Source organism: Chamaea fasciata, unplaced genomic scaffold (genome assembly GCF_029207755.1).
Source record: "Chamaea fasciata isolate MVZ Bird 193981 ecotype frontalis unplaced genomic scaffold, bChaFas1.0.hap1 SCAF_5, whole genome shotgun sequence".
Classification (NCBI taxonomy): Eukaryota; Metazoa; Chordata; class Aves; order Passeriformes; family Sylviidae; genus Chamaea; species Chamaea fasciata.
In genome coordinates, this window is record NW_027094090.1 from 24,233,977 (window position 1) to 24,248,948 (window position 14,972).

Sequence of the window (14,972 nt, forward strand, 5' to 3'; positions counted from 1 at the left end):
CAGAATGTTCCCCCAAACCTCTCCACAGGAGAGGGGGAGGGAGAGGTGATTTCCCCAGTCCAGCACCCCCAGGAAGGAAGAGGCACAGCTGCCCTTCCCTCAAAGACTTCAGTTGCTTTAAGGGTCTCACGGATCAGGTAAGCCAACCCACTGCAACTCCGTATTTTTTTGTCCCATCCACAAGCTTCCCTTTCCTTCTTCTGCTGCCAAACCACGGGGGTGGATAGGGAGGAGAGCGATGCGTGCGTGGAGCCCGGGTAGCGCGGTAGCGGGGACACTCCCCTCCGCCACCATTGCGCGCCGGGCGCCCGCGGCAAGGTCCCGCTCCCCCTCCGCCAGTCTCCGGGCCGCCGTATGGAGGACGGGGAGCGGGTGGGTGGGGAAGCCCGAGCGCCCGGCGGCGGGAGTCGCTCGCCTCTGTCGGCGCAGGGGGCGGCTCGGCTCGGCTCGGCAGCCCCGCCTGCGCGGCGCCGCAGGGGTTAAGCGCCCCCGCTGCCGGCGGGATCGCTGCCGGCGGGGAGCGGGTTAAGCTCCCGGCGGCGGCGGCTCCGCCACTCGGCTCCGCACCGCGCTTCGCGCCGGAGCCGATACAGCGGGAAGATGGCGACGGAGGGAGCGAGCGGCGAGCCCGGCTCTGGCGGGCGGGAGGACTCGGCGGCCACGGCAGCGGTAATCGGCCTGGCGGGAGAGGGGGTGCGACCCAGCCGCGGCGAGGAGGGTTCACCCATGGGGTTGGGACGAAGCGGTGCCTGGAGACCTGCCTCCGCCGCTCCGTCCCTCCGCCCTCCTTCTCCCCCGGGGCGGGACGGGGTTCGCTGTGGGAGCCGCTGCCGCCGCCGAGCCCTGTCCCGCCCCGGGCTAGAGCAGAGAGAGACGCGGGGTCTCCCTCCCTGCGGCTCTCCCTCTTCCCTCAGCGGGGGCGGTCGGTTCTCGCCCCCATTGTTCCTTCCCGCTGCTCCGGCGCGGGGATCGGCGTGCGGCGCCCGTGAGGGGCATGGAGGGGGCTCCGCTCCCCGTCTCGCCTCTCCCGCACCCATCCCCCGTTTTCCCTCTGCTTCGCACAGCCAGGGGGCTGCGCCCCGGCTCTCCGGGAGGGCTGAGGTGCTGACAGCGGCTGAGGCAGCGGGACCTGTCAGACTCGGGGGAAATGTTGCTCTTTAACCCTTTGCCGGGCCCGCAAGGCGTTTGGCTTTCGCCTGCCTTTCATGAAGCGTTTTCGGCGCGGAGGCACCGTCCTTTTCCCCCGCCCCAAGTCCCCGTCCCGAGCGCCAGGTGTGTGGAGACTTGTCGGCCGCCAGGGCCCGCGCCCTAGGGGCAGGATCTGGCTCCCCGCTGAAAATATCCTCCAAAGGCGAGCAGAGCCCCCTCCCTGCCGGCGTGTCCTCTCTGCGGTGGGTGAGGCGGCCGGAGGGAGGCGGGGGGATGCGGTGCGGTGCCAGCCCACGGTTGAAGCGGTGTCGGGGAGGCTGCGCTCCCCTGGGCCAGCGCTGGGCTCCTCTCTCCTGCTCCACACAGCCAGGCAAGGCTGCAGGGCTCGTCTTCTCGGGCGGTCTGCGCCTCTGCTGGGCCGCGGCTCCTCGCCCGTGCTCTGGCAGACCCCTGTCAGCCCGGCGGCTTTCCCTCTCCAGTGCATCCCAGAGCCGGCGTGGTCCAGCCTGTCTGGGGACTTCCCGCGGCGAATCAGCCCTGGGTACGCGGCTGGCCGACAGCCGCAGCTCCACAGTCAGGCTGTAGCTGCCCGGTCTCGCAGCCACACGCCAAGTTCAGGGCAGTAAAACCGCGGTGTGCCCCTTCTGATTGGGATCGTTCCTGAAGGCGATGACTCCCGAAGGGAGGGGCACTAGTTTCCCTGAAATTTAGGTTACTGCTAGCATTTTATTTTTTATTATCTTGTTTACTTCCAAGCTGGCACTAGTTCTTATCTGAAACCTTGTTCCAGCTGTGTATGTAATTGTGCTTCTGTGTCTTAAAATCTGCAGTGTTGTGGAAATTCAGTTTTCCTTTAAAAAAGCAAACCTTATGCAGTGCATATTTATAACATCAGTGGTTTTTAAAACAACGATATAACCATGGCATAAATGAATATTAAGGTAAGAATTAATAAAAGCAAGCTTAAATACTTTAAAGCCCAGGGTTTGACCAAAATTATTTATACTAAATTCTTTAGTATATTCATATTAATACTCCCTTAAGTTTCAGTTTTAAAATATCAGACAAGTAGCCTGTGATCAAATAGCACTTCAATATTGCACTGTTAGGCAGTGGAGTATAAGCCACTCATGCAATTTGGTGTTCTCATTGTGAAAGGTAGGGGGGCTAGCTCTCCACTGCACACTCATTTTAACACACGTTTTTAAAAGTGAAGAGATGCTAGGATGTAAACTGTGTGTTTCTCCCTAACAAAAAAGAATAGCTATACTTGAGCAATGACAAAGTAATTTTAAATTATTGCTTTCCTTTTTAATTTGCCTTCAGTCATTAATTTTCCTTTTATGTTGTTTTTTTTTTCCTTACCAGTATAAACATTATATTTGTGATTAATTTTGTACAGGAAAATAAAGCCTCTGTGCAATGAAAATATATTTTTAAGATATGTTTATGATACTTAAATAATTCCTTTGAAGGGTTAGTATGAACAGCTTTTATTTTCTGCCCTTAAACTGGAGATACAGAATTATGAATTGGATCATCTTGCTTACTTTTTGGATGACCATAATCATTCAGATGACAACCTTATAAGTTACACTAAACTTCAACTTATAACAAAATATTGTTTCCAGTAGAGTTTTAGGTTAGGTGTTTTTTTTTTTTTTGGGGGGGGGGGTTTAGTTTTGTTCTGTTCTTTAATTTTATTTTTTTTTTACTTCTCAGAATCCTGATTGCACAAATGGTGCAGTAAAAAGCTGTGAGAACAGTATTTGTATTAGTGATGTGTTAATGTGTAAATTTTATGCTATACACAGGTGGTGTGTGACACAAGGACAGTACAACAGGGTTTCTTCATACTAAATACTGTTCTTGTGTCTTGATACACTCTCAGTAACATCACTGGAAAATAAAGACTTTTTCTGCTCTTTTTCGAAGCACTGTAGAAAAAGAAGGGAAGTGCTTCCCTCCCCTTTTTACATTCACCAGGGAATTTGACTGAAAAAGCCTAGACTGTTCTGTAGTTTGTTACATTTAGGAACAAAGCCGATAATCTTGTTATTCTGAGTTCCCTTGGATAGAGGACAGCATTTGGAGAAGCCGTCACTTCTTTCCCACAATATACTGGTATTTTTATATGGTCAGAATGTCAGGGAAAAATAGCAGGGGAGTGGTTCTGGTCCTTTTTCATACCTGCTCAGCATGATTGCATTGAAGTCACTGAAATTGTGTTGGTGCAACTTGGGCTAGAATTGAGAGAAAACATATGTGTGTGTTTTAAAATATCTTTGAATGATTTCCATCTGCCTAATGTCTACCAATAATGATTGTATAATAGCAAGAAATAATCCAATTTGACAGTGGTTTTTTTTTTCTGAAACACTGACCATCAGCCTGCTGTGCAGAGGCTTGGCTTGTCACACACTTTAGTTTCAGTGTAAATTTAACAAAGCCTATGAGTAGCCTGTTATATCAAACGCAAAGTCTGTTGAAATTATTCAGTCAAATTTTTGCTTGACCAGGGATCAAAAGCATAAGTGTTATTTTCCCCTCAAAGAGAGTCCCTTCTACTGTCTGTAAAGCTATGCATACGGCAGTTATTGATAGAGTGCACTCTTGACTCCACCCAAGTAAGGGTGTTGCTACAAAATTGCCATGAGAATGTGTGCATAGCCCAGAGGATCACTCTGGGTTGTTGTGGGTCATGTAACAGTACAAAAAAAGTTACACTACAAGAAAAACTATCAATACTAATATATATATAAATACACTGAGAGGAATTCCGTGATACTTTGTGCTGAAGTTGTGGGGTATTTTCTGCCTCGCTTGGTGTATTCACTATGGATTGATCTGTAAGAATATTCATAGTAGAACTGCCATTCTGGTCAATAGAATGAAATGCTAAATTATGGCTTGATCATATCAATTATATAGGCTGATTTAGATCAGTTGGAAAGATTCTTACCTGAAAACTACTGCAGGTAGCGGAAAATGAGGCCATAGCCTTGAAAAGCAAAGACTATATCTCTTATGAGAGATTACATCCTAGAAAATGATCACTTACGAAAGGACTGTTGGAAACCCTGTTTTCATCTGAATACACATTTTTTGTGTAGCATTATCATTTAGAGAAGTTCTTTTCTTCTAGTCAGATGTGTGATGCCATTGTGCTTCAGCATGTAGGTGACATGCAGAGGCAGCACAGTTCTGTCTGTTATAGTTCTGCTTCTCTGTGGTGAGAGATTGGTCTCAATCCATCTTGCAGTGGCACTTCAAACCTCCTTTCTTCCTCTCCTCTCCCTTCTCCAAACTACAGCACTGCCTTTTCTATGCCTTCTACTCCACTACTTGCAGCACATCCTCTCTTCCAGTGTTGTAAAGATCTTTGGAATGAGAAAAGAAAGCCACCGAATGCAGTCCACTTTGTAAACATTCCTTTCTCTTCCACATGTGGACTGTCACACTGTCTGTCATTAGAGGTGAAGTGCTGAGGTGAAAATTCTGAGCCAGCTGTGTGGAAGTGGCATGGGAGGTGTACAGCTGACGGTTGCAGTAAGTTCTGTTGTTTTCCCAACTGCTTTGACTTAATTTGTGTAAGCATTGCTTTGGCCTCAGAGGGGATATACCAAGATAGGAATAGAGATGGAAATTGGGACAGGAAGGAAAGATCTCAGGGAGACAGCAGTTTGGGGTCTGGTTGTGCACCTATTCCTACCCAAGAAAAGGAACAAATGATTTAAAACACCTGCATAATCCTTGAACATGTAAACCAGAAGCTGTCAAGTAGGCTTAGGGAAGATGTAGTGGTATGTACAAATGATGTATGAGTTAAAGCTTTTTTGGGCATTGTTTTGGTTCTCTTATAGCACAAAGTGAGGTGTAAAATTCTGGAAAACAGCTTCAACAGTGTGTACCCATAGCTGTATCTAATTATCTACTATTTGCCTTAGAAATTACTTATTTGAAAGCAAATTTCTGAACAGAAATTGCCCATTAAATCTAAGAATTTAAACATGATTATAGAAGATTTGTGGGCCTCTTTCTATGTAGAAGCCTAACTTGCACTGAACTAAAAAATGATAAAGTATCTTTGTGGCTTTTAATAGATTGCAGAAATGTTTTAACAGCTGTGACAATATCTGGATGTGTATAAAGGTCAGTGTCTCAGTAATTTTGGTGGGGTTGGGGGCTGGTTGTTTGGGGTTTTTTTGTTGTTTCCAAAACTGATTTCCCAGCTCTGAGGTATATTTATGGTTAATGTTGAAACTGTTAAAAGTTTTGCTGTTAGCTGAAGTCAAGAAAGCCCACAATAGCTAACCAAAACCTCCCCCACACCATTTAAAGAAAACCTTCTGAAAACCCCAGAATACTGGGGAGGTGTGTTTGAGGAGGGCAGAATAAGTGGGTAACTTCTTATGGTGAATAATCCAATAAAAGTCATTGAGCTAGTGGCTGTTATAATTAAATGCATATATAGTATCCTCACGATCCCTTAGGTATGACTGTGAAATTTTATGAGTCTTGAATGTTAACATCAGATAATATTCTCTTCAGAAAAAAAATCCATATTAGTTGGGGAGCAAATTCAACGGCATTGCTTTTCATTGAAAGATATTTCTCTGCTGTCATACCTGTTTCTGTTTCTAAGAACATTCCTAAAGGTTATATCTTCTTAAGTTCATTCAGATGTGGTGGGAAATGGACATGTATTTTTGCTTCAGATAATTTCTGGTGAAGCATGGGATCGCAGATTCTTACTCTAGTTTTAGACTGAAGAACAAACCTTCCACGGCAAAGCAATAAACTGTGGTTTTCCCCAAAGTATTCACAAATACTGTGTGGATATTATAACCACTTCTTTTAGAAGTCTCTCTGTTTGCAGTTTTCTTTATTTGAAAGGGGCTATGATTCATCTGACCACATACCCACTTCCTTTTATAGTTGGTGGGGTGAAGTAAGTGGCTGGAAGGAATAACCTGTTTTAGAAACAGGTTTGTGAACGTCACTGGTTTTGAGTGAAGTGACTTAGGCAGCTGACTCTTGCAGGTATGGGTAGAGGTATGAATGGGGTTCAAGGCACTTAAATTTAGGTGTCTGTGTGTATGCACAATATTTAATATCCTATTGCAGTCAGTAGAGCCATGAGCAAATAGTTCTGGTGGTGGTTAGCTGAACAGCTCTTTTGTTTGTTTGACTGGCCTGATTAGTTCTCCATGGCAAATGAGGGCACATGGGGTACCTGGCTTGCAGAGCTGGTACCATGAGGTACCTCACTTACATACAAGTCACACATCTTTAGTTTTCACCTTTAGTGGCCCATGTGTGATACTCTGGGCTATCCCAGCTGGACTTTGGCTACTAGTGCGGTTGGCATGGATGGTTCTCCTAAGTTCTGCATCAAATCTGTCTGTCCCAGAAAAGCTGTCTCTGAATCCTGGGACATTTCAAATCATACTAAGTAGTTCTCTATAGGAAACTAAAGAGAATTGGTGAAAATAGATATTTGTACTTGGTCAGATGAGTTGTACCTGGGGAACATACTTAGTGTTATAAAACATACATATCCTGGTTGTATTTCTCTGGTGCAGTTGTTTCATGGGTCTGGCAGATGTGAGGCCATCAGTATACTAGAAGTTTATTTTGTGTAACCTAATAAGTAATAGCAAACCTTTATAATTTTTAGAACCTTATCTGGGAAGTCTACTTTGTGAATCCTCAAGAGGACTCTGTTGTATATTGATCTGAACTCAAAATATGTAATAAATGTAGATATGTACCTTTCCCTTCCCTTCTGAAAATACTTTTTTTTTACTTTTGACAGCTTTTCCCTGTGTGTCTTCTTCTGCACCATTTTTATAAATCTTCCTGTCCCACTTCCACCCTTCCAGCCCTCAATTCTGCTCCACAGGTTTTGTCCCCAGGTCCTGAATTATTACCCAGCTCCATCTTTTAAAAAGCTTTCTGGGCAAGATGGAGCTTGTGTCCTATGGTGACTTGTGATTAATTCACAGCTAACTTGTTTTTTGCCTGTGTTATGTTTAGGGAAAGTACAAAGTTGTGGCTTTTATACTTCACCTATCTCTTCCAGCTTCTGCTGAAGGCAGCCGAGTTTTTAACAGTTGTTGCGATAGCACAATGAGCAGCACTTCTGCTTCCTGAGGTTGCCAGTGTTATCCACTGCTCTATGTCAGCAAAATCAAAATATTGGCACTACCAATCTCTCACAAATTTTTTTAAGAGTGGTGTGATGGATTTAACTATAAAGACTTTTAGCATTTCTACTCTAAATTGCTTTGCATTTGAGAAGGACTCCATTCTGTTCCTGTGCCTCATGGTGACCTTCCAATTTCATCTTCTTTCTGTCTTTTTCAAAGGCGATGGAGGCTGGAAAATGCCTCTCCAGCCTGATCGCTGCTGTTCGGAGTCATCCTTCTCTTGTTCAGAATTGATGGATTTTTCTTTCTTTTGGCTTGGCAGAGCTTATCTTAGTCTTTAGCAATTCTGGTATCATTTTGCCTGGATGGTTTTGGTGATGCACATGCAGGTAGTTGGATGAGTTTTAGCTAATTAGCAGTTTGCTCTTTTGTCAGTGTACTTGCTGCCAGGCAACATACATCCCTTACAAAACTGATCTGGAAAAATAACATGGAGTTTTAGATACAGAGAGAACTGAAATAGTGTTTTTCAGGTACTTTATTCTTATAAACCAAACATTTTAAAATCTGAAAGAGGTAGAGGAAAAAGTTCTCTTGTGTTTTGGTTGTATATATGAAGTATCTTCTAGGGCAACATATTCCCATATCTCTGTTATAAAAGCAACACAATGGCTGGCTTGGTTACACAGTTGTTAAGTTGATGGTTAAATTTTTACAACCTGGCACTCTGCCACAGATATTCTAGCAAAACCCCAGGTGACAGGTAAGCCATGAACTACTAATGCAATCTTTATTTTCTGGAGATCTGAGACTTAGTGCTCCACTGAAAGATGACTTTTCTAGATCTAACCAGCAGTTTTTTCTGTGTTTGGCCAAACACTGCTCCATCTGAATAACGACTTGGGGTGAGCCTGCTGGGACTGACATCTTGATTCCCAGAAGATGGCATGGGGTGTTTAAAAGGGAGAATAATTTTATTTCATCATATGCTTTATCTATTCAAGTCTTGAGGACATTTGTACAACTGTGCTTGAGGATATTTCAGATATTTAAGCTGTGTATTTTGGTCCAGTCAGGGTAGGCTGTGTTGCAGCTCCGTGAGTGCTGATTCAGAGATTTGTATGGGGAGAAGACGTGGTAGCATCTTCAGTGACTGCCATGCACCCTCTTATCCTGTGTGAATGGATTCCATGTTGCTTATTCATAGTGAGCAAGTTGAAGATAACATTGAAGTACTGGAAAAAGGTAGTCATTCCAATTTCAGAATTTGTCAAATAAAGTTGGGGGCAAAAAAACCCCTCAATGAGCATAAAATTATTCAAGACCAGAAAAATGATGGTATTCTCTTTCATCCTAAAAAGCTCTTTTTCTTTTTGTGTGTCTTTTCTGGTTGACTGTGGACAGTTTCATGCTTCAAAATGAGAAGGCATCAGACAAAAGTAAAAGACAACAAAGGTGGTGATTCTACACAAAATGTGTAGTTGTGCTGTGGAATGCTGTGGATGCTAAAATTACATAAAGATTCAAAAACAAGGGGGAAGATTGACAAGAGATGTCAGCTGAGGGCTGCTACATACAAAATGACAATTTCTGGCTCAGAAGGGGAACAAGCTGAAAATTGCTGGAGGTTGGGAGAGTATTTCTGGGAAATATTGTTATGGGCTTGTTTTGTTCTAGTCCTGATTCCAAGGCATCCCTTATTGGCTGCTTTTGGAGACAGGATGCTTGGATAAGTGGGTTTTTAGCCTCATATGCTAGAATTGTTTAGATGTGAAGTTTTACTAGTTCTTATTTTGTGTTTTTAAAATTAAAAATATTAAAACTAATTTGAATATCTTGTTGGAATGTCTTTCTGTTACAATTTCTTTGTATTTAGTTATTTCTAACCATAAATTACCGGAGAGCACACTTAACTGCTAATTTTTAGTGTCTTTTCTTATGTTCTAGTTCAAGGTGTTCACTTGAACAAAATTTATTTAATTGCTTAATCAGATGCTTAGTTAAAAATCTCATCACTGCATCACATATGTTGAAGAATGTCTCTGATTTATTAAGAGTGGAAGAATTTTTTTCATTTATGTCTCAGGAAAGACTGCAGATATTAGTTGTTTTCACCTGTGATGGACAGTCTTTTGACAGAGATCTGCCTTGTGTTATACCTCCTGACAGACTGGACTTACTGACTTGGGCAAAAGAGTAGGATCACATTTTTGTACTGTACTTTTGTGGATGCCCCTCTTAACTTTGTTCCTGGGGATCAGAAGCCTTGAGTGCTTTTTTTGTTGTTGATTTTTTGTATTGTTTTGGGTTTTTTTTCTGTAGAAGAACAATCATATTTTAGAATGGGAAGATAATGTAGTGGATAAACCATTAAATGACAACTTAAAAGACTGTTACCAAATATTATGTTTTATACTGCTTGCTTTCTATTTTTGGAAAAAATATATCCCTGCATTAGTTTTCCATCTGAAAAAGGGAGGCTTTATTCTCTATTATAAAAGAAGTTGTATGCAGAAACCAATTCCTGTCCTTGAGGTATTAGGTTTTGTGAAGTGGTTCACAGAAGAAGGATGTTGCATAAGTGGGTCCTTGTATCTGGCTGAATTAAATTTAGTAATTAAAAGTGCCAAGAGTGAAAAGTGCTGCAGCCTGTAAGGTAAAATCTACTCTACTGACACTAGATTACATGAGGAGCAGTATAAGTTTAGTGACTTTTCGTTTTGTATGTTTCTTTAGATCAGTGAGCATTGTATGGAATTGTGAGGAGCACTGTGAGAGGCTGCTGCAGCACGTATCAGAAAAAAGCCTTCAAAGAAACCAGTTGTTTCTCTTGATTCATTGGCATGGAGAGTAAGAGCTATTTTTTGGATTAGAGGAGTAGCTGACCCACGCAGCAAAAATAGAACATAACTATTGTTCAGGCTGAAGTTCTGGTTAGAATGGATGGTCCCATCTTCAAAACAGTTGCATTCAATAGATGTAGGGTGACTGGAGCATTTCTTATGAGGACAAACTGAGGGAATTTTTCAGCCTCCAGAAGAGAGGACTGAGAAGGGACCTCATCCATGTCTATCAGTGTCTGAAGGGAGGGTGCCAAGGGGATGGAGCCCAGGCTGTGCTGAGTGGTGCTGAGCTGTAGTAGGAGAGGCAATGGGCAGAACCTGATGCACAGGAAGTTTCACATGAATATGGGGAAGAGCTGCATTACTGTGCACTGGAACAGGTTGCCCAGAGAGGCTGTGGAGTCTCCCTCACTGGAGATATTCAAGATCCTTCTGGGCATGATCCTGTGCTGTGTGCTCTGGGATGGCCCTACTTGTGCAGGGAGGTTGATCTGTGTTATTCACCTGAATGAGCAAGCTCAATCCAACATAAATTGCATGTGAAATAGCTGAAGTTCTGGCACACAGTTCTCACTAGCCATTTGTGCACCTCTGTGTGTTTTAACTGCAAAGTAAAAGTGTAACACAGTAATGCTAACACAGATTCAGTTTATGGGTATTTTAGATCTGTGGCCTTCTAGCCTGAGGGAAGAACAACTGTCGTGCCATCCTCTAGCCTTGACAAAATAGAAATGGTACTTGCGTTAATTTTTATTGGATTTTTTCTCTACCGAAGTTAAGCTCCTGAGTAGCTAAAAGTTTAGATTGTGTGTGCTTTGGGGAAAATAGACAGGATATCCAGATCCATTGCTCACCTAATGTGGCAACGGATTATTTCATACTGAAGATAGCTGAGTGTTTGCTTTGCAGGGCTTTCTCTAAACACATCTATATCATAGCTAGGAGTCTAGTATTCACCTTCCAGGGAATAATAGCATATTGAAAATCAATCTGGGCAGCTGAATCTAGCACATGGAATAAAAGTTGTTTTCTGTCCCTGAAAGTAATCCCCTTGTAAATTCATTAAGTGCCTTCTTGTGTTAGCATTCTGGAGGTGAACAACAGATTTGTACTAATCTTGCCCACTTTTGTGATTTTGTGAATATTATAACATTTCCCTGACTACACTTCCAAAATCAAGACTTCTAGGCTTGTAGTGTTTCCTCAAATGCGAGTACTGGATGTACTTACTCCTTTTCTCTTCATTCTTTTTGTTAGCCAATTCTGCACTTTTTAGATGAAGACTTCATGCAGTACTTGAGATGTGTGTTTGCCAGGGGTTTATATAGCAGTAAAATGGGGTTGTTCACCTGTAAGTGAAGAATTATGTGCCAGCTTCCACATGGAATAGCTGTCTCTGCCACTTCTCTATCCTTTTTCCAGGTTATTGATGAAGAACTTGAATAAGGCTGGTCCCAGAGGTGCCCCCTGCTTCCCTGTTTCCATCGTGGAGAGTGGTTGTTACCCACAATGTTTTTTTTCTGTCCATGAAGTGTTTTTTATTCTTATACATTTGGATAGGATTTTCTGTATAATACTGGATACAGAACCTTGTCCAGAACTTCTGGACAACTCAAATACGTTAGTGTCCAGTGGATCCACTTTACCCTGCGCCTCTTGACATTGTTAGAGAGCTGTAGCAGTTTGTGAGGTGCATTTGGTTTTACGGAAGCCATGCTGATATTCCCAGTATACACTGAGTATGTGCTCAATGATTTTATTCATCAGTATAAACTCATTCTCCTGTCTTGCTCAGGGTGGCAGTCGGACCTACACTGTTCTTAGTAACTGTGGGGTGGAGAGATACTGTTGCTATGAACTCTTGTTTGTTAGTGCCTCTTAAACCCGTGCTGTTCCCTCCGGGCAAACAAATGAGGCTGCAAATAAAGCACACACGTAAGATTTCGTGTCTTTTCACAAATAGTTCTACAGGAGTTCACATTCAGCCCAGTGTGTGGCGGTAACATGGTTGTTGTTTGCACAGGTGCTTTAGGTGCTCTGTGGTTAAGATCCTTCCCCCCCTCTTGCTTTCCCCTCCTGTAGTGCCGTTTCACGGCTGTTGAATTGTTTCAGTCTCTCTGAAGCTGCACAGGGAAATGAAGTCACAAAGTTAGCTGCTTTACCATTTCACCTTTATCATTCACAAGACTTTGCAGGACTGGTCCCTTGCAACAATTTGAAACAATGTAATATGGGAGGGGTTTAATTTCTTCACTTTAACTGAAAATAATCAGACTATTTGCTATTAATTTTGACTTTATATGGTACAAATAGACACCAACTTTTGACAACTGTAGCTGGATGCTGACACATCTCTGTTTCAAAATTACAGTAACTGTTGTAGTCAGTGTGTTCAACAGTATTTTGTTTCTTACAGACAAGAGAGTTTGATGTGGATAACCTGAGCAAGCCTGAACTGCGGATGCTTTTGAGTGTGATGGAAGGAGAACTAGAGGCACGAGACCTTGTGATTGAAGCCTTGCGGGTGAGTTGCTTGCTGGGATTTGCTTTTAGGCTCTTCTTGAAATTCCCTTTTGTTGCTTCCTTTATACTGTACATAGAATATTGTTAGTGGAAGCGTGAATTAGGATTTTTAAAATTTTTGGTTGACTAAATCTCAGTAATCACAAAATATGTTCTTGTTTAGTTGTAGCCATTTGGTAATTCTATGTAATTTTGTTCTTAAACACCATCAAAATTTCAAAGAAATAAGTGAAAAACCTGTGAAATTGCTTCTTTAAATTCTTTTGTATTCTAAAGTCTGTTATTTGTGAAAGGAAGGAGTAACTTCAAAGGAAAATTCAGTCCATTTGTAATTTGTTCTAATGGGGTATATTCAGTGTTTTCATTTTCAGTGAGATGAAAGTAGGGACAGAAATCAGGTGGTCGTATCTGCTTAGGGAAATATTTTTGTGGCTTTTTTTGTTTGTTTGCCTTTTTTAATACAAGATGAAATATGAGATACATGCTCCTAACAGCACTTGCAAATATTTGGTTAGGTTTTCACTGTTAGGCACATGTAGTTTTCTGCTTCAGAAGATTGCAGTCTGAAAGGCAACCTAGTTGATTGGTAAGGTACAAACAAAATTACTTCAATTAAAATATGATCTTTTAATGACCATATTGTTTTTAATATTGATCTGGAAAAAAATAAAATTTAACAGAGCTGCCGAACAGAGTGCAGGTTTGGGGGGAGACGGTATTCTATGATTTAAAATATGTATAACTTCATGGTTGAATGAGGGGATATTGTGCTCTTGAAGGTATTGAAAGTATTGTAAAGCAAAACCTTAATGTAATTAAAATACATCTAGTGCTAATTTTTAACAGTAAGTATAATGATTATCAAGTAGTGTGGGAACATCTTCCACTTGAAATGTCACAGTAACAATGGTAAATGCAGTTTTATTCAGTTATAAGTAGTTTTGTGGTGGCTTCAGATCACCTGTTGTAAATGAAACTTTAAAGTAGCTCCATTGGGATACATGAATTAATAACTGAAGGCTTTATAGTTATAAATCCCTCTAATAAATTGTAGTTTTCATTTTGTAATGACAGTAAGACACTAGGAACAGTATTTTTCTGGAGTATTACTGCACTTCGGAGTTATTTTGTGTTTAGCCTTCAGTTATATGCATATGTTGAAATGTACTTCCTTTTCATCTAGCTGTTTCACAATTTTGTAGCTCATTTTTGTGGACTGGGAATTTTATTTTCCCTGTCTGCCAGTTAAGGTTTTGTAAAAGTTAAAATAGTGTGCACAGCACATCCAGAATCTCTTTTTTGACTCTTCTAACTCTGAAGGAATGCAAATAGAATATTCACTTTTTTCTAGTAAATATTCAGGAACAAGCTACTACACTACATATAAAAAATGTATATCTTGAAATTGAGGAAAATGGAATAAAAAGAAAAAATAAAAATGCAGTAAGCATTTAATGATAGTAAACATTAAATATTCAGTGTAGTGCAGTCCCAGGAGAAATAAAGTCTATATCAAAGTCATAGACCATGTCATTCACATGCACCTGCTGAAATGGGTAGTATGTATGCAGTGGGTTTGAATGATTAACATGGATAAATATAAAAAGTGACTCTATTTCACTTAAGATATTTAAATGTTGAAAGTTGGGAGGTGGGATATTTTTGTTTGGTTGTTTTTTGTTTTTTTTTTCCTCCTGCATCTCAATTTCTACTTTCTCTAAACAAGTTCTTTGTGTAACTCAAATCTTCCTGGCAGCTTGGCTGGTTAGCTGTGCTAGTACTGGGAGACTTGGAAGCCATACCTGCTGAGGAACTGCAGGCTGATATGGTGTAGTATGATACTTTTGGGTCTTCTGCCTTCTTAGCTGGGAGGTCACAAGTCAGCAGTATGAGCAGCCACAAAAATAAGCAGCTAGCCCGGCAAATATAAAAGTGTGTAACAAGAGAATTCCAGTGGAATTATGTTAGATTTGGTACTTTGATTTGCTGCAACAAACAGGCGTACAGAGTTTGCATATCCTTAAAGCAAGAAGGAAATGGTTTTCATATAAGGGAAAAGACTAACATAACAATATTTCAAAAAGAGATGTTGGTCTGTTTCAAAATTAGGAAAAGTTTGTGAGAGTGTTTTTGTGTGTTGGGGGAGTTGGCTTGTTGTGGGGTTTCTGTAATCCTGCTAGTAGTTCAGGGCTGTTTCAAAGCCCAATATCGATGATAGGTCAAAGCCTGATAATTTCCAACACTACACTAAAGAATGTGTATTTTTCCTTTCCTCTGAAATGATCTCAAGTGAAAGGCTAGCAAT

The 14,972-nt window shown here is 41.7% G+C and overlaps 1 protein-coding gene across 1 annotated transcript in view; it reads left to right on the forward strand.

The window, feature by feature from the left end:
- The first annotated feature begins 527 nt into the window (after nucleotides 1–527).
- CTTNBP2 (cortactin binding protein 2) overlaps nucleotides 528–14,972 on the forward strand; it is a 77,080-nt gene continuing 62,635 nt past the window's right edge. Inside the window, 2 exon segments of the mRNA XM_066183043.1 lie at nucleotides 528–669; nucleotides 12,561–12,668. Of these exon segments, the coding sequence (XP_066039140.1) occupies nucleotides 601–669; nucleotides 12,561–12,668 (177 nt within the window). The 5' untranslated portion in view covers nucleotides 528–600.